The 25992-nt window shown below is 40.7% G+C and overlaps 1 protein-coding gene across 1 annotated transcript in view; it reads right to left on the reverse strand.

Annotated features, from left to right (window-relative positions):
* The window catches only part of Dgki (diacylglycerol kinase iota), a 423036-nt gene that overhangs the window by 258147 nt on the left and 138897 nt on the right, over positions 1-25992 (reverse strand). The window contains 1 exon segment of the mRNA XM_042677203.1: positions 8435-8530. Within this exon segment, the coding sequence (XP_042533137.1) occupies positions 8435-8530 (96 nt within the window).

A 25992-nucleotide genomic window follows, 5' to 3' on the forward strand; every position in this document is an offset into this window, starting at 1 on the left:
CTAGAATCCAGCAGCAAAGGTTCTAGCCATGGAGAAGCCGCCGTGCCATCTTCTTAGTACTGTTGTTGATGGTTCTGCTTTCCCTGAGCCATCTTGATTCATCAGATCTTCAATATCCTAAGGTGGGATGGGTGGAAGGCCTCTGGTAGACTGTGAGTCCCTAGATGTGTGGGCTTTGGGCTGTCATCTAAACACCAGCACATGCTAGCGTGCCCCCCCCCCCCCGGGGCTCTCCTGCCACACATGCAGTTCCCTCCAACAGTCTGTAGCCAGCTTAGCCAAGCCTCCATCTGGGGTGTGGAGCACCAATCTGCGGTGAGATGTGAGCCCCAGAGCATCGCATGGGGGAGAGGGGTGGATCTCCTTATGTTCGGAGCCCAGTGCTGGTGTGCTGTGGTGTCTGTCTGCCAGCCCTGAAGACACAGCTGGGAAGAAAGCCCCTAGCCATGCCCGCTGGCCTCAGATTCTCTCATGGTGAGAGGCCGCTGGCTTTGGCATGCTGCTGTGGGGAGTTCCAATCTTCCTGAGATGGACAGACAAACTGGGGTTAGAATCATTGCTGTTTTTAAGTGGCAGGATGAATGAAAGTTTCCCCAAAGTAGGGAAAAGAGCTGCTGCTTTTAAGACTTTTTTTCAAGTTTCTTCCAAGAACTCCAGGCCACAGCCAGCAATGCTGGTGAGTAGATGCTGTGATAATCCACTACAGACACTATCGAAAGAGGACACCATCTCTCAGGTGTGTCCCAGAATGGGTTATCTTGATTTGTTGCCTTCTGTTGTTCCCATGCATGACCTGGAGAAAATGTACCTACTACACGTGCTATTGATAGGTGAAGGCATAAAGGCCTTAGTCTCGGGGTGGGACACAAACATTAGGCTTGGTAAAACTCAAGTTCAACAGACCTACTAATTAGCTCATCCAACTCAATGGCCAAACGAAGGTGCAAGAAGAGGAAGAAGGAAAACATGAATACATGTGAGTTAATTTAATTCCTCCAACAATTGTCAGAGGTAAACCTGGCTAATCATGGCTAGTTTTAGAGAGATGCTCAGAACTTAGAGAAGAAGAGGAGAGCTGGTATCGTGCATGTATACATGCATGTGTGCTGGTAGCAGGACTTGCACTCAGGGCCTGGGCACTGTCCCTTAGGTTTGTCACTCAAGACTGGTACTCTACTACTTGAGCTACAGCTCTACTTCTGGTTTTTTAGTGGTCAGTTGGAGTTAAAAGTCTCATAGATTTGTTTGCTGGGCTGGCTTTGAACTATAATCTTCAGATCTCAGCCTCCTGAGTAGCCAGGATTATAGGTGTGAGCTAACAGCACCTGGCTTCGATCTTGGATTTTTATTGAGTTCAGTTCTTGTTGACCCTAGATTGGCAAGTATAATATCCATCCTCTTCTTCCATAAAGCTAGAATTTGTCAATGACATTAAAAGCTACTTTACAATTAAGCTGAGGTGTTACAAGCAAAGTTAGACTTTTTTTCACTAAATAGTGCGAATGAGGAAAAGATGAAAGCAAAGTGCAGGAACAAAGCGATCACAAAAGGGAAGCAGTACGTGTCAGCCTGCCCATAAAAAGTCAATGACATCAGCATATTTAAAAATAGAGAAGCTATATCTGGCGATAGCAGTCTGAAAGTCTGACAGCGACTTCTTCCTCTCACACAACCTACACACTCATTCCCCTGGCCATCCAACCTCCCTTCTCAGGGGCAGGCACCTACCTGCCTATTGTCCCTTACCCAGAGCCCCTGTGCCTCTCCACCTAAATCCTCAATGCTGCTTTAAATGGCCTCTGTATGTGCACCTGTGAGCCTGTGTGCAAGGGACATATCCCCACAAAATAGACACGATGGTTGTGTGCTAGCACTGTTCTAGGAGAGTATCACAAGTTGGGGGACTTCAAACAACAGAAACAGAACCAGGTGCTGGTTGGTCACACCTGTGTTCCAAGCTACTCAGGAGGCTGAGATATGAGGATCATGGTTCAAAAACAACCAACAACCCAAGCAGAAAAGTCCATGGGACTCTAACCCCCAATTCACTAGCCTGAAGCCAGAAGAGGAGGTGTGGCTCAAGTAACAAAGTGCTGGGCCAGCTTTGAGCACAAAAGCCAAGAGAAAGAGAGAGGGGGAGAAAGAGAGAGAGAGAGAGAAAGAGAGGAAGGAAGGGAGAGAGAGAGAGAGAGAGAGGGAGGGAGGGGGGGTCAACAGAGAAGGAGAAACAGAGAAGAGCCTTGAGGTCAAGCCCCAGTTCCAGCACATCAAACAAAACAACTGAAAGTATTCTATCACAGCCCTAGACTGCAGTAGTCCAAAGTGATGCATGGACATGGGTGAACAATCTTTTGAGGGTTGTGAGAAAGAAGGTGCCAAGCCTCTTCCTTAGGTCCTGAAGGCAGCCAGTGGTCCTCCCATTCCTTTGTCCTGTGACAGTACCACGCCAATCTCTGCCACCATCATCACATGGGCTCTTTTTCTCCATGCATATCCATGCATGTCACCCTCTCTTCCCCTAAGGACACCTGTCATATCAGGTTAGGGCTGACATTACTCTAGAATGACCTCAATCTAAACCATTACCTCTGCAACAACCCTGTTCTTGAATAAGATCACATTCTGAGTGGTCCTGAACATCAGCACATCAGCATATCTTTTGGGTATGCTGATTCCACTCATACAGCCTGCTGTTAGCTGCCCACTCAGTGCACAGAAGAGCAGACTACATTGTTTGGTCCTGATTCTCCTGAAGAAGTTGTGCAGTGACTCTCTTCCCAGACAGTGCACAGTCTCTGCAGAAATGGATTTGTGACCCATTCCTATTCTACTCACTGGGGATTCTACAGTGGCAGATCTAGACTAAGAGCTGAAAACTCTACGATTAAAGCAGGCACCAGTGGTTCATGACTGTAATCTTAGCTACTTGGGAGGTTGAAACTGGCAGCTTAGGCAGAAAAGTTCAGGAGATTGCCTGCCCACGCCCTTTTTCTCAATGAAAAGCTGGATATGGTGACGTGTGCCTATTATTTTAGCAAGTGCAAGAACCTAGGTTCAAGCTCCAATAACATTAATGTATAACCATACAGTAAAATGAAATCATATCATTTGTGGGAAAAAATGGATGGGACTGGAGACCACCATGTTGGGTGAGATAAGCCAAATTTTAAAAGCTGGAATCTAGAACTAAATGACAGATAGAACAGATATATACTTACATATATATGCATACACATATATAACATATATACATACACATACACACAAAGAAACAGAGAGAACAAGATTGTAATGATGGGACGATTTGAGGGGATTCACAGGAAGTAGGAGAGGCCAAGGGATGATGAAGGGTGAATAATAGAAAGCATAGTGCGCTATATACGAAGATAGCACAGGGAAATCTGGTTATTTTTTAGATGAGATCTTGCTTTGCACCTGGGTCAGCCTGGACTCTGATCTTCGATTTCGTTTCCACATAGCTGGAATGACAGGGTGTGCCAGCACACCTGGCGTTTTCTGTTGAGATGGGCCCTCATGAATGTGTTTTGCCTAGGCTGACCTGGAATCACCAATCCGCTCAATCTGAGTCTATCATCTGGCTGATAGGACAGGTGCACACCATGGCGCTCAGTTATTTATGTCTTAAAATGGAATCTCAGAAACCATTTGTTTAGGCGGATCTTGAACCACAATCCCCCTGATAGCTATTTTCTACCACTAGGACATAAGACTGTCTGCTGTCAGCACCCACTAGGTGGTGAGGTTGTCACTTATAGTCAATGAGCTGTCACTCTCAACACTGCCTGAAGCTCCCTCAGGCTGGGACCTCAGCCCACACACACACCGAGTGAGTAAGTGAATCAAAATCTACATCGGAATAAATGTCACCGAACAACAGCGCACCTAGCTGGCATTTTATTTCAGGTTTTTCTTCCTTAAGAACAGGCTGCAAGACAACAATACTTTTTTCCATCCTTTTATTTTTCTCTCCAAATTGATAAAAGAACACAGTGACTAATTTTGGAAGTGTTGCTGATTTGGGCACAAATTGAAGTCCATGGAAATATCTGCCCATGCATATTTTACAGTATTACATGCTGCCACTTGAGAATCAAAGTGGAAGAAAGATGTATCCGGTCTCGTGGATCAGCTTTGAGGCGTTGGAGCAAACTGCCTGGCTTCAATACCCTCTGGTAACCACCCACAAAGATCAACCCTATGGCACCAGCAGACACTGGCTATTCAGGACAGCATGGGCTTTAAATAGATGGCACAATGTCCCATAAATTAGAGGCACCAGCTCTGGTTTGCCCCTGCAGCTACAGCATCCTTATCAGCAGCAACCACTTTTTAATTGGCCTTGATTTAGGTCACACACAAATCATGTGGCCACACTCCCCAAGGGTCTGACAGGTGCAACATGCTCCCAAGTTCTGGTCCACATAACATGGTGCCCCATCCAGCCCATCCATCCTTTTCTCCTTCTTCCTCCATTCCCTCATCCATGCCCTTTGGTGTATGCATGCGTGCCTCGTGATTGTGATCATTGCCTCTGTGTCTTAGAGCTTGAGAAAGCTCTAAGATCTGCCTCTGAGTATACTCATACTCTTTTCCCTCCCTAACTCCACTTAGCTATCTTTCAGAGCAGATCTCCATCACCATTCCCGTGGAGTAGCCTCTATTTTAGTCCTCACTGATTGCATTCTTCCCCTGTCTCTATCTGGAGACATTTGCTTTGCTCTTATGGGGTAAGGACAAAAAGGCTCATGCCACACTGGGGTTGGGTCCTCTCCTGCCCAAATCATCCTGCCCTGGCTTTTAAAGCCTGTACTTAATTCGTGGTGTGTGTGAATCTTGTCTCAACTCTACCGGCACTGTATTTTAAAATATGAGAATATAACCTATTTGAGGATGCTTTTTTGGTTTTGCAGACTTTTTCGATTCTAAGAAAGCTGCAAATCCATCGCAGAACTGAAGGCTGCCCTGCAGATTTCCTTATCATTATTCTTGCCACAGCAAGTGAACAGCAGCGCCCTCTCTAGCCTCCTTGGAGGACATCATCCAAAGTATACAGGAACCCATCGTCGAGGCCATCTCTCACTGGACAGTTCTGCTCATTAACATACTCCAGTATTTCTCCAAGTTTAGTCTGTGGGTCATGTGCACCAGCATCTCTGTGGTGCTTGTTAAAAAATCATAGATTTCCAAGCCCAGCTCTAGGAATAAATCAACCTGCATTTGGACCAGGGCAAGAAACAATCATTTGCACTGTTCAGAGGGGTCTCCAGTGATTCTTATGGACAGCAGAGGGGGAGGCCCAGTGTTAGTGGACTCTATGGAAATTTATAACCTAAGTCCATCTCCCTTAAAACAGATAGCAAGTGGCTCTTCTCTCTTCTTCACAGCAGTTCCTCAAATACCCCTCCCTAACCTCCCCCCCCCCACACACACATTCAGTTGTAACCTGTTATTTAATTTTCTTTACAACACAGTTCCAGCCAAACCCAGACCCAACTTCTTCCCTCTCACTCCTATGCTGTTTGTCAATGTCTCTCCCTAAACACATGGCCAAAGGCATCATGCACCTCACAATGTGAGGAGAAGAGAGAAAGAGTTGGGAGATTTTTAATGCCTTCAGGACCCATTACCAATTTAGTGAAGCATTTCCCTACACACCTGCCAAATGATCAGGAGATTGCCCTCTCCAGCCTCAGCCAAACAGCTACCAGCATCATCATTTCATAAATCTTTGCAAATTAAACAGGAACGTGTCGACTCTTCAAAGCTGTTTTATGTTTTATTTACGTTTTCCACACAGAAGTAGGAAATCATTTTTGGTTCTTGTTGTTTCATTTTTGTTTTTGTTTTTTTTTGAGCTGGTACTGGGTTTGAACTCATCCTCTCACTAGGCTTTTTCACTCAAGACCAGCATTCGAGCATTTGAGCTACAGTTCCACTTACAGCTTTTTGCTAATTAATTGGAGATAAGTCTCATAGACTTTCCTGCCTGGCCTGACTTTGGATCGTAATCCTTAGAGCTCAGCTTCCTGGGAAGACAGGATTACAGGCATGAGCCTCCAGTGCCTCGCCCCCCCCCAATGCAAATTGGCATTATACATTTGTAAATTTTCCCTTTCTATCCTTTCTTATTTTCTTCTTTTAATTCTTTGTGTGAACCATTGTGCCACATGGGCAGGAGCACTTACGATGCATTACTTCATCAAGTCATCAAGCCATCCTAAGGCACTTGAAACCAATGAGGTTTGTTTTCTGCTTTTCCATGGATATATCCATTTTTCTTTTTTTGGGGGGGAGGTCCGCTTGTGGGGCCTGAACTCTGGGCCTGGGCGCTGTCCCTCAGCAATTCAGCTCAAGGCTAGCACTCTACCACTTGAGCCACAGTGCCACTTCTGGCTTTTTTTTTTTCTTTTTGCTTATGTGGTGCTGAGGAATGGAACCCAGGACCTCATGCATGCAAGGCAAGAGCTCTACCACTGAACCACCTTCCCAGCCCGATATATCCATTTTTCTAAATCACCACTTTTGGGGGGAAGCTCTTCACCTCCAAGATACTTTGTAAACAGAGTCAATTGGGCCAAGTAAGGGGGGAGTGGTGAAATCATATCTAAGTTTCAAGAACACTAAGAATTCTCACAACTCTGTTTCCTAATGCTCCTGCCAAGTTCCCTTTACTCTTAGTGGGTTTTCCTGGTGCATAGTTAAGAAAGACCAAATAATAATGAGACTGTGGATAGCATAGATATTTACTGATACAGGTATGAGGTGGATAGATGGATCTATCCACATACTCATCAAGAGAGATCCCAAACAGAGCACCAGAGAGTACCAAGAATGGACCAGAAAGAGAAGAGATAAGGTAAGTCCCCGGACCAAATCAGCAACCAGATGAGGATAAAATCTAAAGCAAGTAAGACTGGCTCTCTTTTTTTTCTGTTTTATTTTATCTGATATCCCAAGATGAGTGTTTATGCAATTAACTAAGACCCTAATGCTAATTCATTATTTATAGCACTTTAGTCCAAACAGCTGAGCTTCTCATGGATTTGGTTAATTTAATCAAATTCAATGCAATTATGCTTTAATTAAAAATACATATGCATAAAGTTGAAATGATGATATTTAAATCAATTGAATTTACCACAAAATGAGAAGAGATGCAAACCATTCATTACAGATCTGAGCAGAAAGCAAAATTAACAATAATTTAACCTTACAATCTTTTTTTTCTATCTAGAAGATAGCCAAGGCCAAAGGTCATGAATTCTCAATGTCACACCATGAGTTGTAACTGTGACATTCAAATCCTCACTTCAAATCCTCAGTCTGTTTATCTGGCCCCTTTCCTGACCTTTCCCGATCTGATTACACTCAAACCCCAGGTTTTCTCCAATTCTCAAAGTTTATCCAAACAGAACCCATAATCTAGGAGGCCAAAACTGCTAAAGCAATATAAAAGTCTTGACTCTTAGACCTTATCATTTCAACAGCCTGGTCAAAGTCTTTGAGGGAATATAGATATAATATATAATATGTATATTATATAATATATATTATATATATTGCAAGTTAATATCCTACATTTTGCTCCGAAACCTTTCTGCATATAACAGACTTATCAAAAACATATAAAATACAGCATCCATTATGATGCCAAAGAATCCTTTCTCTGAAAAAAGACTAAGAAAGAATACATCTTTCTTCTTTATTATTCTGAGTTCCTCACAGCTCTCTTTTTTTAGCCAAATAATTTTACACTATATAAAAACCGTTAAGCTCACTTTCTCAACATAATTTACTACACCATCACCAAACATTCTTCACAGAACCTAAAGAGAGTGCTAAACCTGAAGCAAATCATTCTAAACAGGGACTCCAGGTGAATTCTAATAAGCAAGGTTGACCCGACTGTTGATTGCTCTTCTCAGCTCTGGAAGTGTATCCTCCTGATTGTAGTATGGATTATTTTCTAGCCCACACCCACCCATAGCACAGCTCTTTCCACATTCTCCACCAGTAACTCTGACCCTCCACAGAATTCCTACAAAGACATCACTCCTCTCTCCCTCCCCATACCAGCCTGGGCCTACTCCCTTCTCCTCCCTACTCCCTCTCACACGCCCTCTCCCTCTCCCCTCCCTCCAACACAGTTCTAAAGCAGCAAGGTCCGGCCCACACACTCAAACCCTAAAGCCACTAAAACTGGTGACCTGGAAGCTGGGTTAACTTGACAAACGCTGGTCAACCTTCCAAGTATCTGGAAAGTTTTCCATCATCTGGAGAAGATAAGCTCTCTTTCCACCTCTGACAGCCCTTCCCCCAGGGAATCCAGACACAAGGGTCCCCTTCCACCTGTCCCCTGACTCAGAGGCTGGTCCCCAGAAGGATGGAGTGGGGGTCTGGAGACACAACTCACTGCAAATCGGACTTGGCAGTTCTCCTCTCCTAGGTAGCAGAGGTCGCCTGAGACGTTGGTCTCCAGCCACAGATGCTCCCCATTGATGGCGTTCTCCTGCAAGGAAAAGACCCACCCACTTCAGTTTTGGTTGTTTGGTTTTTTGTTTTTTTTTTTCCTCCAGGAATAAAGAAGACTTCAACTTTGCATTTGGAGGTCAGACAGTTCAAGGCCCCCAAGGAAGTGAATACTTCTCCTTGGAACCTTCCAGGGACTGTTCCAGTTGATCCTATGAATATTCTAGAAATGTGGAATACTTGATCTCATAACTCCCATAGCCTTTAGACCTGCCGCTGCTTTATCCATGGATGTGATTTATTTTTGAAACACATAATTGATACATGAGGGAAAAGTGTGTGAAGAGTTCTATGGAAAGCCTTATTTATGCAGGCCCCATACTGCTAATGCCCTGGCAATGAGATCTACTAAAATTTGCCTTTGCTGAGTGAATTAGCTTAGAAGGATGATGATGGTGTTAAAGTGTTTTGAAGCAAGACTGTTTGAAAACACATTTGTATTTGCATGGGAAAATTACACATACAAAGGCAGAGGATTCTTAACACTTAGTTTATGTCCCTGTACGCAATGTGTCATGAATTTAAACTCACTCAAACATTTTGCTAATTCAGTAAAGCCTCCCACCCAATTAATTCTAATGATTTTTTTTCAACTGGAATAATTTTTCTGCCTCTAAAAGCACCCACATACTTCTAAAGGTGAACAGAGCTGGCACGTTGTAGTTTATAATGAGCAACAACCCTATGATACACACAAAAAAAGATGCTATGTTTAATTGAAGAGAGGGAGTAAACACTAGTCTTTTAAAGAATAGGGAACAGAACTTCATATTCCCTCTTATGGTGTGACAAATTATTACATGAATTGGATATTTTCTTTGCTTTAGGGGAAGTATTGTATTGGATCAAGCATAAAGGAACAAGCCTACGTCAACATGTCTTACAGGAAAATTCCTCTCATTTCTCTCTTATTCAGTAGAATAATAGTGACTTGTTATTTTTCCATGGAGCATGCTGTGGCCTGAATTATGTTTCTCAAAATTTATATGTTGGAAATTTAAGCCCTGACAGGATGGTCTAAGGAAGTGGGAGACTTCAGAAAGAAGTGAAGCCAGGAGGGAGGAATTTCCAGGATGAAATGAAGGCCTTATATAAAGAACACAAGAAAGAGCTCCCCATCCTCTCCCCACACTTCTCTCCGTGTATATGCACCTAGGAAAACCCAAGTATGTGCATAAGAAACTGACTGTCTGCAAGGCAGGGAGAGAGCCTGCACCAGGAACCAAATCTGTCAGCACTTTGACCTTGTACTTCTCAGTCTCTAGAGCCCTGAGAAGTAAATATCTGTTATTTAAGCCATCCAGTCTATAATGTTTTGTTATTATAGCATGAGCAGACTAATGGGGAGGGGGAGGGGGGATTAAAGAGCTTTAAAGCAGAGCCAAACGATTTAGAAATCCATCTTTATGTGAACCATCTTTATTATACCCTATTTCAGATCTGTCCACACAATAACCCTCTACATTCCAAGGCTTAGCACAGAGAATTATAGACCAAATGATGTTTACTGGGAGAGGGGAAGAAAATACCTAGCATCACCCATCTTTTATAATGAATGCATTTCTTCTGATTCAAATAGAGTCCATTTTCTTTTCAGAGCCAATAGTGTTAAATATTCCCAGGTATGAATCACCAACAGAGGGCCACAGCACGACCTGAGGTCTAGGTGCTTCGTGACGCAAGGAAAATGAAGCAAGTCCCAGAGGAGTGACGATGAGTCACAAGAGATCAGGGAAAGTGCCCAAGTGTGTAGATTTCAAGGGTTCAGGAATGGTTGGATGTAGGGCCATGCCTTACATGTCTCTAAGTTCCTCCAGACCATTCCTAAAAGGAAAACAATACAGAGGGGGCTCATCAATCACTAGATCAAAGGGTGGCCATTTTTTCCCCAAAATATGTCCTTTCCCACTGATAATGTTCCTTTGTGACAAGTCAAGTTCAATTTGTTCATAGTAGTCCTGGAGAAAGCAGACCTTACCTCTTCTTGTAGGACAGACAGTAACCAGAAAGAGAAGCATAGGTTGAGGATTGAAAGTTTATATAGATGGATGAAATCTAAGATATTACTAATACTGAGGGGTTTTAACCCAAATTTGACTTATAAACCAATTCTACAAAACAATCCCCTTTCATTATGTCATGCCTCAATTCATTCAGCGAACATTTATTCCTGGCCACTGGTGCCAGACACTTGAGATACTATGGTAATTCATACAGGGAAATCTACTAGAGCAGATGAAAATGAAGACATCATAATAGCAAAACATACTAAAGGAGCAACCACAGCCAAAACCCTGCTAACTACCTCTAGGAAGTGAAGTAGGCAATGTTGCAGCAGAGTAATGGTCACAAAACATCCTTAATTCCAACCTAGGCAGTTCAGAAACCAAGTCCTTGACTTTTAAATAAGGCATGTAGGACCAGTCAAAACCCAGGTGGACAGAAGCTTCAAGCACTGGACTAACTTACCAGATCAGCTATCTAAATCCTGGACCCTGGGCTGTTTATGTCCTGGCCACACTACAAACCACTACAAGCTTTCAGAGAAAAGCTGGCCAACCTCGCCTCAGACTCAGGCACAACAGAACTGCTACAGCTAGCTGGCTTTACCCTTCTGTGTAACTCTACTTTAGAAGAGACTCATCTGTGCCAATAGATCAGCAGTGAAACCATGGCTTCAGGATCCAAAAAAAGTTCTCAGAAGTGTCACATGACTTCAATGTGATGAAGAGCCTAGGATCCAATAATTCAAGAGCCCTACCCTACTGTTTTAAAACATTTTGATACTAGATTCCAGAGCATGTCAGTAAGTCAAGATTTATTATATTTGATACTTATCTGTCTTGTATAAAAACCAGAGAAGGAGAAGAGAAAATTGGCATTAAGTAGCCTAGTTCGATTTTCAGTAAGGAAAGAGACATCAAACATTAATAATACACAGTGAGTAGAATCAGAGTTAACAATATAGATCCTGGGAATAATGGAAAAGGAAAGGAACTTGCATGAGCCTTTCAGGAGCTTAAACTAGTATACTGACATTGGGAAATATAACCTAAAGAAATAGTTCTAATGGAAAAAGAAAAGAAAAGATATGTATCTTCCTAGGTTTACTCCTACCATATAAAAACAAAACCTGGTAACATTAGGAATTCCAAGTAGGGAAGATTGTTATAGGAAGTATCACAATACATTAAACGACGTCAAGATGTACAAGGTGTGGAGATCAGTCAGATGGAAAACCGTATGATGCAGCGTCAAGCACAAATTAAATGTAAAATTGGCTATATATTAGGAACAGAAATCTATATGAAAATAAGAGCTAAAAAACATCTATTAACACTTGTATCTTTTTAACAAAAAGTTTTAATCAAAATTTACTTCTACTTATTACTCCTTCTTCATAAAAAGTTCCTTATCTTTTCCTTCACCTCCTTACACTACATCATCATCATCACTACCATGATCATCATCATCATCATCAACATCATCATCATCATCTCCTCCTCCTCCAACTCCAGTCCCTCCTTCTCCTCCTCCTCCTCTTCATCCTCCTCATTTCTAAAATCCATTTCCTTGGGGTGGGAGCATTCTTCCTTCATACTGTTAGAACTACTCTTGGGCTCATTGGCCAATGATCAGTTTCCACCTTGACTGACAGCTATGAAACAGATGATCACCTCCTTCCTCTACAGAAACTTTTCTTCTACTAGTTTTGTCTTTCTCAGATCACAATGGATACTCTCCAGTCTCCTTTGTTGAATCTTTCCTGGTCATAAATTCTAGCTATTGAAGTGTGTCTCAGCTCAATTTGCACATCTTGATCCTTTACCACCTACCTCCAGTCTGTGGGCTGATTCATTTAGTTCAGAATAATTACTGCTTCCCAAGTTCTGCATTAAGTGATCTTTTCTGAACTCTAGCCCTCTCAGTGTCTCTATGCCAAGATCAAATAAAAATCTCATTTCCTCCACTGATTTTCCCTTATTAAAATCTCTCTGACTTCAGTAAATGTTTCCATTCTTACTGCATACACTAAAATCTTGAGAGGTCTTTGACATGTTTTCTTCACAGCTATCCTGTCAGCTAATCTTATTGATTATCGTTTCAAAATGTATATAAAACCCCATCTTGTCCCTTCTCTACTCTTCATTCCCCCTGGTTGGTTTCCCAACGACTAATCCAACTAATTGTTTAGAATGTAAATGTGATCCAGTTGCTGATCTGCTCATAACTCTGCATTAGCTCTCCATAATTGTAGGAACCCTAGAGCCCTGTGGGGGCTGTGACTGGTTACAGGAGACTGGACTCCTGTTTGAATGATACAAGTGGAAAACTCTGATTGTATGGTTGTCTGGGCTATGAGAGTGTTCGACCTTCTGGAGTAATCCTGTCAAAAGACATCTTTACTAAGATCTTCCTAATTCTTATCTATGTACGTGTCCTGGGTTTCTCATTTCATTTAGGTTTCTATTCAAATGCTCCCATGTCAAAGATGGTTCACTCTATGTTCTGTTCCTTTATCCAAACTACTCTCCTCTTGAATCTAACTTCGTATCATTGATTTGTATCCATTGTTTGATCATCAGGTCAAGTGTCACATCTTCATTGGTCCAATAATGTAACTCAAATTATTTTGTTAATTTCTATCATAAAACTACATCCCCTTCCACTATAATTATTCACACATTGGCATGATTATTTGATTAACATTTATTTTTATTCTGAATTCTCAGATACATTAGAACACTAAATGTCCAGCAACTAATTAATTAGTGCCTAACAAATAATCATGCTTAATATATTTCTAGCAAATAATAGATGCATAATATATTTTAGGCATTAAAAAGATAAAAAATTAAAAATCATTGAATAAATGAATGAATGCACTTTCTTATTATATCCAACTCCAAGAAGCAGGAAGAAAGATTTTTTTCTTTCTACCAGTTTGAAGTCATAAACTCTGTCTAGTACAGACATGGCAGGCTTTGAAAAAAATTCAGTCCTTAAAAACCATCATTCAAGCTGGCCACCAGTGGCTCATTCCTGTAATCCTAGCTACTCAGGAGACAGGCTGAGATCTGAGTATTACAATTTGAAGCCAGCCAGGGAAGGAAAATCCAGGAGAGTCTTATATCCATTTGGCCACACCAAAAAAAAAAAATAGCTAGAAACATAGCTGTGGCTGAAGTGGTAGAGCAATAGCCATAAGCATTAAAGCTCAGAGACAGTACCCAGGCCCTGAGTTCAAGTCCCAGAACCACTACAAAAAGAAAAGAAAAGAAGAGAAAGCAAACAGAAAGAAAGAAAGAAAGGAAGAAAGGAAGGAAGGAAGGAAGGAAGGAAGGAGAGAGAAAGAAAGAAAGAAAGAGAGAGAGAGAAAAGAAAGAAAGAAAGAAAGAAAGAAAGAAAGAAAGAAAGAAAGAAAGAAAGAAAGAAAGAAAGAAAAAGAAAGGAAGGAAGGAAGAGAGGGAGGGAGGGAGGGAAAGGAAGGGAAGGCAAGGAAGAGAAGAAAGGAAGGAGGGGAGGGGAGGAAAGGGAGGAAGGAAAGAGCATTCAAGAAGACAGGGGAAAAGGGAGAATATAGTCATAAAATTCAATACATAGCCTACAAAATGTAGAAAACTGAGGGGCGGGTTACAGAGCATCTGTCTATCCACTCAAGATGACCCTAAGTAACTGTGTGAGACAGGGACTGAGTTCCCCTCCAACCACCTAGAATAGCCCGCATCTATTACCTGAGGAGAAACAAACTCCTATTTTACCAGGTGATTACATGCCCTAACCTTTTCCTTAGAGTAGCATAGTTTACCCCCAACTAACACAGACTTCTCTTATTTTTGTCTAGAGTTCTTTCAATATCTGCATCTATTTCTAAGGGATAGGGCAGAAGGATTAGAGGGGTGACGTCTAACATCAATCAAGATGTACTGAATTTATAAACTGATGTGCTGAATGGTGAATACTTTAGGTATATAAAGGAGTTATACACCTACAAAGATAATTTTTGAAAAAGAACTATTCGAGAAAAAGTTGAACAATATTTTAGACTACATCTTCAAAGCCCAATTCATTGTTTGTTTTTCCCCAAGTTTGCCTTGTCTGGGGAAGACTGAAATGCATCCTAAAGAAGTAAGCTTATCTAAAGAGAAGTCTGGTCTTTGTCCTGGACTAGTAATCTCTAAGACCTTGGAATGTTCTACCTGATAAGATTAAGATTGTTCTGTTTATATGGTATAGATGTTTATATAGAGAGCTGGACCTCCAGAGAGAGGAGATGCTTAGATAAAACATTTAGCAATTAGTCATATTTACATGACCAACTCCAATTAAAATCCTGTGCACCAAGAATTAGGAGCTTCCTTGGTGGACAATGTGCCTTGTATATATTGCATATATGTCATCACACATCCTTGCTGGCAGAAGTTAGCTGGCTCTCCCTATTCCACTGGAAAAGGGCTGAAATAGGCCATAAGTATGAGTGTAATGGCTATCAATGATTTACAAGTGTCTACCTAGTAAATTCTCCAAATTGACTGTGATCTTGGGGATTCCTGAACTTTTAACTGGTGTTAGAAGGGAGAGTGGCCTTCAGATTCTTGCTGAGTTCTGCATAGCCTGGGTGGTGTCAGCATAAAAATAGAGTCAATAAATAAACTGTCTGGGTTCCCATTCAGTGTTTCTCATGACTCTAGCTCCATGTTGATAAACGTAAACTCTGTAATAAAACAGGTAGGCTACTATTTAATATCTATGAGACATAGAGCCTGTCTAACTTTCCTGGACCGCAGTTTATGCATCAATAAGATTATAAAAATATTTGTTCCTCCCTCTTGGCATCTGGTGATGCTTACATTAAAAATTTACACAGTCCAGGAGCTAGGAGGGTGGCTCAGTGGTAGAGTGCTTGCCTTGCATGCATGAGGCCCTGGGTTCGATTCCTCAGCACCACATAAACAGAAAAAGCTAGAAGTAGTGCTGTGGTTCAAATGGTAGAGCGTTAGCCCTGAGCTGAAGAGCTAAGGGACAGTGCCCAGGCCCAGAATTTAAGCCCCAAGACCGACAAAAAAATTTTAAAAAATTACACAGTCCAAAGGTGTGTATGCAATAGCAACATAATAGGTGCTTGTTATAGCTTTTGTTATTGTATTACTTTCGAGTTTTCTTTTTTCTCCCTAATCCATAGATAATGACATTTTCAGAATTCCTCTCCCCAGCTCTTTATTGCCAAGTCTCTAATATTGACAAAATTAGTGTTCCTAAAATTATATTAAGTGAAGTAAGCCAGGCCCAAAGAAACATAGGTCACATGGTTTCCCTTATTTGCAATAACTAGTATATGTCTGAGTCAAGCAGAAAAGGTCAGATAAGGTGATATTAGGGAAATGAACCCTAAGATATGTATTCAAATGTTTTTTTTTCTTTCATGCGATTGTTTCTAACACATTTATAAGATTATTTCTTTGTTGCTTTGTATGTCCCTCCTCTATGGTATAACCCTTGCTTTCACTGTATTTGATGTTGGTATAATTTGTGGAGGGGAAGGGAAAAAACAAATCGTTTAAATAGGGATTCAGGTGAACCCCTTGCAACAATGAGATGTACAAGTCGCTATGTTGAAAAATGAACTTTACAACTTTGGGGGGAGGCGGGCGGGGAAGGAATGGGAAGGGATGGGAAGGGGAAACAAAGGAGGAGGCTACAATGCTTGATAAGAAATGTACTCATTATCTTGCCCATGTAATTGTAACCCGTCTGTACAGTATTTTCACAATAAAAAAAGACAAAAAAATTAATGTTCCTCTTTTTCTTGAACATATAGCTAGAACTTACATCCTCTAGGCTCCCTTGTGGTTAGCTGTAGCCATATAACCAATTCCTAACCAATGTAAAGTGAGTATAGTCTTAGTTCATTAAGTTCTTCTATGCTTTCTTTTGGCACAATGATTCATTGGAATGCCAGCTTTGTGGTGATTTGGGAGTGGGGGGAAGGTCTCTTGTTGAGGTATCAAAGCATCTATCCAATCCATCCATTCATCCATCCATTCACCAAGATGACCCTAAACAGCTATGTGACACAGAGCCTGAATTCCCATCCAACCACCTGGAACAGTCCTGGTCTATAACCTAAAGAAAAACAAATTCCTAGTATACTAGATGATTATATGCACTAACCTTTTACTTAGAGTAGCACAGTTTACCCCCAACGAATACAGGCTTCCTCTGTTATTTTCATCTAGATTTCTTTCATTACCTGCATCTGTCTCATGTTTCTTACAATATATCAGACATCAAGCCTTATCACTTAAATGGTGGTTTCTCTCTAAACTCTAATTCTGATACCCATTCTAGTTTATTTGAGGTGTGTCTACCTTTAATCCTTCCAAAATACAGTCACAATTGCTCTTTACCCTTGTTCTGAATGCTTGTTCTTCCAAATGCTTAGGTGATTCTGTTACTTACCAAATAATCCAAATTCATACAGAAATGGAGGGACAAAGGGTAAACAAATCCAGCAATGGTACTCACTAGATATTATGTTGAAAATGAACTATATAACTTGTACATGGGGAAGGGAGGGGAAAATGGGGAGTAAGCAGCATTGTCCAAAAAGAAATACACTCTACCTGACTTATGTAACTGTAACATCTCTGTACATCACCTTTATAATAACAATAAAAAGTAAAAAATGTAAAAATCCAAATTCAATCTGATATCCTAGACCTTCTGTTAGTGATGTATTACCTTCTCTTTATTTACCTTTATAAGTGTTTATCTCTTATTTGTCTTTCTTAAACATGCCCCATTTTCTCCTTCTTTCTTTTTCCTTTTTTCCTTCCGTCCTTTCCTGTTTTGTTGGCAGCCTCTATCTGGGGACATCTTTCCTGCTTCTTCTCGATATATCTACCTTGAAATATCACCTTAAATAACATGCAACTCAAAAAATGCCCATCTGTGTAAGACAAAAAAGTAACATCTATTTCTATATGAAGATGATAATTTTTCATGAAATGTGAATATGTAGAAATATGTAGAAACACATGCATTTATGCAGGTATACATATATTTACATAGATAGATTTGTAATGATAGGTATATTACCTAAGGGTAGGGATAGCAATACAGTTTTATGGTATGAATACAATTACTAGCTCAAGTTCTACTTAAGTCCTATGATTGGTTATAGACAAAAGATAAAGGTAGTATTTATTTTGGTGACCTTCCATTCAGGCTTTCTAAGGAATTGTAATGAGGTCTCCCCTGAATCTACCGTATTTCAATTAAAATATTGAATAAACCTGCATACCTCCAAAAGTATTTACTTATATATCTGTAAACTAATTCTTGCTTTCACATATGAGAGCAAACCTGTGTCCTTTATATCTCTGGTCCTAACTTAACTTCACTTAACATAATTTTCCAAGTCCTAATCAAGATGCATTGTATTCAAAAATTCTTTGTTGTATGACAATTCCTTTTAACAACCCCATAAAGAGAAATTCTTTTTAAAGATAGAGGTTGGGGAATTTTAGAGATTGGGTATAACATACAAAGAATGCCCTTATACCAGAAACAAATAATTACCCCAAATGGAGGTACTGGCTTGTATAAACACTGTTTTAAAACAGTAAAAATTGCTAGGTACTGATAGCTCATACCTGTAATCCTAGCTACTTGGGAGGCTGAGATCTGAGGATCATGGCTCAAAGCCAGCCAGGGAAGGAAAGTCCATAAGACCCTTATCTCCAGGTAACTACCAGAAAACCAGAAGTGGTGCGTGGCTCAAGTGGTAGAGCACTCATCTTGAGCTGAAGAACTCAGGGACAGCACCCAGGCCCAGAGTTCAAGCCCCATGACCAACAAAAATAAATTGTAAAAATTACAAAATATGTACTCTACAAACTGTACATAAAAAATCACAAAGAAAAAAATGGAAATTGCCTCCCCCATAAAAATGTTAAGAAGATACTAATAGGTACCTAATTGTCTTGGTTTAAGTTTATATTGTACATACAAGTAAGTGTTTGGCCAATGAGCACTTGAAATGTGGTTAGCACTAACTGTGAAGTGCAGGCAGTATAAAATCCAGTGTTGGAAGAATGGGTATGGAAAAAAAAGTAAAACATCTCATTAATAATTTTCATATTGATTATATCTGAAATGATTAGCTTGGGTTAAGCAAGATATGACATGCAAATTAATCTACAATTGTTATAAGAAAATGTATAACTAATTTATAATGCACAACTATTTCTCCTAGACAGTATTAAACACTCCCTTTCCACTTGACAGAACACGTACACCTAGACACTCCACAGACCTGTGAAGCTACAGGATTCTAGGATTTCTCCCAGAAGCCAATGTGATCCAGTTTAAAATACTTTCCATTTCAGCCACTAAAGGAGAAATGAGTCTGTCTTACCATTCACATATCTAACCAATCAGGGCTCACAGATTTGCCTAGGCAGGGCCTCCTCCTGCTCTGCCATGTCCTACTGCAACACTGATATCTGATCAACCTGACTTAACTTCTCTGAAACAGGGATCAGAGTGAGGAGAGGCAGGGTGGGAGGAGCTGTTGGTGATGTCACCTACACTGAAGCTGGGATGTCACCTAAACCTGACAAAGAGCCTGGGTCTCCAACTACTGGCTTAGGAAACAGGACTGAAGTGAGGATGCGCGCGCGCGTGCGCGCGCACACACACACACACACACACACACACACACACACACACACACACACACACACACACACACGCAAAGGCATGAACACATGCGCATACCCCTGCCTCCTCCTGGCTCTTCATTCAAGGTTTCTAAAGATAAGATGACCTACTTTCCTAACCCAGTTTAAACCAATCCTGTGTAAAGATTCTGGTCTCTTAATCTTGTCCCCAAACCAAACTGTAAGGCAAGTGAACCAACTGCCTAAGATAAAGTGCTTCTTCCCTTAGTATCATCAACTATAAAGATGATCTGGATCGAGGATCGTATGTTATTTATGCTGGGGTTTTGTTTTCTACCGTGCTGGGGAAGGAAGGATGTGTTCCAGGGAAGAGAAAAATAGTAAGTTTAAATCAAGGATTTCAACCCATTTTTTTAAATGCCCTTTAAGGAAGAACTTGGCTTTCTTCTCACTGGGGCTTGCTTTAGGCAATGTAATAGGCAAAAACAAATGATAAAACAGTGGGGACAGAAGGGAGACCCAACCTCCTGTGCTCTTGGCTCTCATAATAAAGCCAGAAGCCATCTCTTAAGTGTAAATTCAGTCTCCATTGCAGAGGTGGCATGTGGCATTTTAAAAACACACATTATCCGTGGAACAGGCACACATCTAAATGGGCTAACTCACTCTAAAGTGGGAACTTGGAATCCAGCCCAGTAGATGAGAATTTTTTTTTCCTTTTTGGGCATCACTCCCTCCCTTTCTAGTAATTGAGTTCATTTTCTCCAAAATGGGCTTGGCTGACAGGCATGTCATGGTGTCTGTCACAGGGAACAGCCCCTGCGGGGCATCACAGAGAAGGTGAAGAGAGGAAGACACAGAGAGTGGAGAGGTCAGCTCTGAGCTGACACAATGCACTGCATTAGGAAGAAGGTGGAGATTTGCTTGGCCTTAAAATAGTAGGCACCCATTTCTGTTTAGATTACCCCTGGGAGTGGTATTTAGGAAGCTGTTCAGGAATGGGAAGTTACCTGCATGCCCATCGGTTCCCATGATATATCCCCTTCCCACTGATGGAGGAGAAAAGCTGTAATCAATTCAACCCCTAGTAGCAGGAACCAGGCAGCCAATAGTCTGTCATATGGGTGTTCTTCCGTGTGGGGGGCAAATAAAAAAAGCATGGCTTGTTTCAAATCATCTGAAATCTGAGGGCTCAAAGAAGTCAAATGGGGTTTTCTAAGGTTTGTGTGCCAATGCTGTACGAGTAGCACTATGGTGAGAAACCCAATATGCCTGACATGAACAGACTAAAATGATGAGCAAGGCCCAGAAGAGAGCAAGAGAGGGATGTGTGGAGGAGAAATAAGAGTCCACCATGCTGGATTCAGCTCACTGTCATATTAGAAGACCCGGCCATAGTAGTGAAGACCGACTTGGAAACTGAGACGCCATTAGCGTTTCTATGCATGATAACATAAGGCAGAAAGCCCCGCACACAGGAAGGGAGGGTAAACACTGGCAGAGGATCACTGAGAATCTGAACAGTGATCACAAAACCCTGAACAAAGCATTGGAAGAGAGAAGGGCCTGGGCTTTGAGGAAGAAGCTGAGCTAAGGAAGACAGGGAAATGAGAAAGCACAAATAAAATACACGAAGAAAACTGACTCTTCCAACACAACGCACCTGGTGACACTCTCTAGGTGCCCATTGTCCAAGCTCCACACTCATCTGTGTGTCAGGAACCCCACAAACAGAGTACCTCTCAAAGCCCTGTGAGGTGGGATCTTAAGGAAATATTGCATCCCTTCAGAGGTCTATAGTGCAAGCACTAGAGTCAGATCGGGAGCCTGCCCAGCCAATCAGAACCTTCAGAATGAGACTCTGATTCCAGGTTCCTCCTGACTTACTTTACAATCTCCAATGCACCGCCAGCAGCTTTTGCATCTGTTTTCTCAGAGGTGATTAGAAGTGACAATTGGGAAGTCACACTACTGGGGCCTTTGAGATAAGCACCCCCCCCACCTCGTCCCCTGAGTCAATGGGTTACTGAGAACATTTCTCCCCAGGAGTCACAAGGGCAGAGAAAGCAGACAAGGGAATCCTAAATCAGCTCTGCTCCTCTATTCTCCCACCACAGTCAAGACCTTTAGAAGTATCTCAGGGTACTCTTGAGGCCCGTAACCTTTGCCCTTTTATGTGTGGTGCTGGGGATGCATTCCCAAGACAGGCTAGGCATGTACTCTACTATTGAAGTACACTACTGATTTTTTTCGCTCTTTCCAAAGATTCTTGACATCATTTCCTTTATTTGGGGAATAGTTAAGTCCTTTATCAGTAGCAGAACATTGCTCATTTAATCCATAAAGTCCAGAAGAGTGAGCTGATGACAGAAGAATTGTAAGTCTCTGTTTTTCCACTTTTCTACAAGGACCTAAACTGGGGTAGAGAAAGAGAATGGTCAGAACTAACAACTGTTCTTGCACTTGAAACAGAATAAAGAAATCCCTGCTTAGATCCCTGGATTAGAAGAACAAACTGACATAATACAAGTGAAATTATTGAAAAGTACTTTCAGTAGAAAGAGCCAAACATTTTAAGGCAAAATCAAATAACCTAAAATCTTAGCATGCACACAGAGAGAGAGAGAGAGAGAGAGAGAGAGAGAGAGAAATACTAACAGTCTGTTTCTTCCTCTTCTGAAATGAATGTTTCACATGGCAGTAATAAGGTAGTATAAACCTGGCCAAAGCTTGGATTCTGTTTGCTAGCACCAATATTAGATTACAAAGGTATTTGTTTTCAGAACAACATCTCCTGACTCCTTATTTATTTATCAGATCTTTATGAAACACCCTCTGCCTTTCTCATTCACCTTCAGGGTTAAATATTTCCTAAGAGTTCCCTGCCCTACTCCAATTTCAACCAACCGCCATGACAGGATGCCCACACTCAAAGAGGAAGGGCTGAGTGAGGAATAAAGACCACCACACACAAACCTGGACTTACTTCCTGTTTGCTTTCCCCTTATTCTGTATTGAAGCTCTGACCACTACCACTACTACAGTTCCATTGCAATAAACACTAGAGTACAGGTCTCTCTACAGGAATCAGAAAATAATGGTGGCTAGTCCAACAGTGGCTCTTCACTCATAGTCTAGTGGCCCTACCCCAAGCCCTACCCAGAATGTTCTGGGCACAATTATGCTGCATCCTAACTGTTCATTTCTTTTCTTCCCATTGCATTCAAAGCTCCTTAAAGACAGAAACCATACTATCCTTACTTCATGATCTCAGAACAATTACACAGCTTCTAGCACAAGCAGGCACTCAACAAATGTTTGATGAATTAATAGATTCATTGACTACCTGTGAATTAATAAAACTACAGACTTCTACAGTTTATAAAACAGACTTTTACACTTCCAGCCATATTTGAACCTAATACCACCCTTTATAACCACCAGAGGAGTGGTGGTTTTAAGCTACAGGATATCTATCTACAAATGAGGAGGCTAAGAGAAAGAAGTATCTTGGCTAAACCAGGCAAAAAGCAGAGAAAGGAAGTCATGAGTATCCCTATCTAACTATTCCTCACTGGAATTCCCTATCTCAGTAATGATCTGCCACTTTAGATCAAAGGTATGTTTGAAACATTATGATCTGAATATTTAGATCAAAGGTCTGTTTGAAACAAACTTTAGGGTGCTTCATTCCATTCCTAAAGAATTATCACTGGCCCATGCTCATTCCTCTGTGATCTTATCTACTTACTTGTTTATACAACTGATTCTTTTTTAAAAAAATTAGGTGAACATTGGTGTATATATACTCTTTATTATATACTGTATTGTGTATGATTACTGTATTAACTCTATTGAGGTATTACTATGGACTGTAGTATAACCACTGAACATATTTTATAATCTATCATCTATTAGGTGTAAATGTATTATATACTATATTATAATTGCCCTAAAATAAAGGGGAACGCCAGGAAAGAGAATATAGTCTTCCTGAGCACAATTCAACATATTCAAACGATATCTCAGCAGTCTCTGTATTATAGTATCTCCATCAAGGAAGAAGTTGTACCTCTATTTCATCCAATCTTTCTCCTGACAGGTCATAAATGTAGGCAGCAGTTACGTGCTGCATGGTATTACAGAGTGTTAATAAGTGTGACCTATGCATGGTGGCATAAGCTTATAATCCCAGCATGCCGGAGGCAGATGCAAGAGAATTGAAATTTCAAGGCTAGTCTGAGCTACATAGTAAAAACTGTCTCAAATAACCAAGACATGGGCATGGAGCTTATTGGTAGAATATATATACACACATACACACACACATTAATCAGTGTGTGGCTAGAGGAAAAGGAAAAATATTCTAATATAAAGATAATGAAATCATGGCATATAGGCTTTTTTTTAAAAAGCATCTATATCCAACTTATTTTAACAATAATAAGGCAGTCTTCCCAACAAATGGCACTAGGGAAATTATATATCCATATATAGAAGAAGGAAACCAGAATCCTGTCTCATCAGTTACAAGTACCATTCCTAAATGGATCAAAAACTTACATGTAGAACTTGAAACTCTAAAATTATTAGAAGGAAACATAGGGGAAAGGCTTCGGGACTTTGGAATGGATAAAGGTTTTCTAGAGAAGAGTCCAAGAACACAGGAAGCCAAGCCTAAAATAGAAAAATGAGTTCACATAAAACTTAAAAGCTTCTATACAGCAAAGGAAACAGAGTAAAGCAATGACCTAGAAATTGAAAGAAAGTATTTTCAATCTATGCGTCTGGCAAGAAGTTAATATTCAGAATGCACTGGGTATCATAAAGCTCAATGGTAAACAAACAAATAATTCAATATTTAAAAACAAGCCAAGCATTGGCTCACACCTGTAATCATAGCTACTCGGGAGGCTGATATCTGAGGACTGCCCTCCAAAGCCAGACTGGATAGGAAAGTCTGTGAGACTCTTATCTCCAAATAACCAGCAAAAAGCTGGAAATAGAGCTATGGCTTAAATGGTAGAGCACTAGCCTTGAGCACAATAGATCAGGGACAGTGCTCAGACCTTGAGGTCAAGCCCCAGGTCTGGGCAAAAAAAAAAAAGAAAGAAGTGTACATTTCTCAAAGAACATATAAAATGTCCAGAAATATATGGAAAAAATTCAACATCAGCCATCATCGGGGAAATGCAAATCAAAACAACTAGGTGCAATCATATCTCAACCAAGTAAGAATGACTCTTATCGAAAAGATTTAAAAAAAATGAGGAGCTGGTAAAGAGATAAGAGTACAAAGAGTCCTTGCACACTGTTGGTGGGGGTGTAAATTAATACAATCATTGTGGAAAACAGCATGTATGTTCCTCAGAAAAATTACAAATACAACTACCATATGACACAGAAGTCCTTAAGTAAAGATCCAAAGGAAATGAGATCAATGTCAAAGAGACATCTCTTCTAAAGCACTAAAACACTGTTCACAGTCTCAATGAAATGGAAACCATCTAAGTATTCTCAACAGGTAAATGGATAAAGAAAATATGGCACATGTACAGAACAGAAAAATATCCACCCCAAAAAATGGAAATCCTGTCATTCACAGGTATGTGAAGTCAAGTAAGACAAGTATAGAAAATTGAGTGTCACATGATCTCACTCATAAGTGAAATAGAAACAAGTTGATTTCACAGAAGATTTCTAGGATGATGGCTATCAGAGGAAGGACAAAGTATGGAAAGAGAGAGATGGAGTAAGTAAGTTATAGTTACGTAGGATTCATGTAACCAGTGGGTGATAATTTATAGTTACATAGGATTCTATTCCATGGTAGGGTGACCATCAATAACAATAATGTACTGTGCTTTTTAAAAAATGCACAACAAAGATTTCAAATATTTTTACCAGAAATAAATGATTAAAGTTTAAGTAGCTATGCTTACTCTGATGTAACTACTACACAGTATACATAGGTAATGAATCCTCACATGGTACCCCTAAGTGTGCATGATTTTTATGTTTTTACCCAGTTAAAATAAGAATAAATTTAAAAAGAAAACTCATGCTGGGTGCTGATGCATCTATCGGTTATCTAAGCTATACTTGAAGCTGAGATACAGAGGATAGTGATTCCAGGTCAGGCCAAGCAAAAGAAACAATTCACAAGACCCCTTCTGAACAGAAAAGGCTGAACATGGTGACACAAGCCTATCAGGCTAAGTATGCAAATGGATGATTATGGTTCTAGCTAGCCTAGCAAAAAGTGCTGGTGGCATGGCTCAAGGGGTAGAAAATCTGCCTAGCAATCACAAAGCCTAAAGTTCGAACCCTAGTATCAAAAACTTAGAAGACAAAAACAAATTAAACTCCCCCCAAACTGGAGAAGGATGTGGATTTTCCTTCTGAACAGGCCATCAGAACAGGACTGAGAAGTTCAGGGACACCGTCTTCTGCTTGACACAGACTTTCTTTCCATGGCTTCAGGCAAGGGCTAAGTCCATAGTTACAGCTATCAGCCACCACAAACTCCACGTCTAAAGACTTTGGAGAAAGTGTTCCAACTGATTTAAGAATTTCAACCTATCAACTACAGTTTAACAGGTTCAATGGATATGTTCTAGTTAAAATGCTAATCTCAGCTAAAAGATCCAACCTACTACAAGCCCCATCTGCCTGGAAGTTGGTGGACAGGAAGAAAGATGGATAGGAGGACTTGAAATGGCTGGAATATAAAGTGAGGTCATCTTCTATTTTTAAA

This window comes from Dipodomys spectabilis, unplaced genomic scaffold, assembly GCF_019054845.1.
Source record: "Dipodomys spectabilis isolate Male_0828 unplaced genomic scaffold, ASM1905484v1 ptg000034l, whole genome shotgun sequence".
NCBI classification, from domain to species: Eukaryota; Metazoa; Chordata; class Mammalia; order Rodentia; family Heteromyidae; genus Dipodomys; species Dipodomys spectabilis.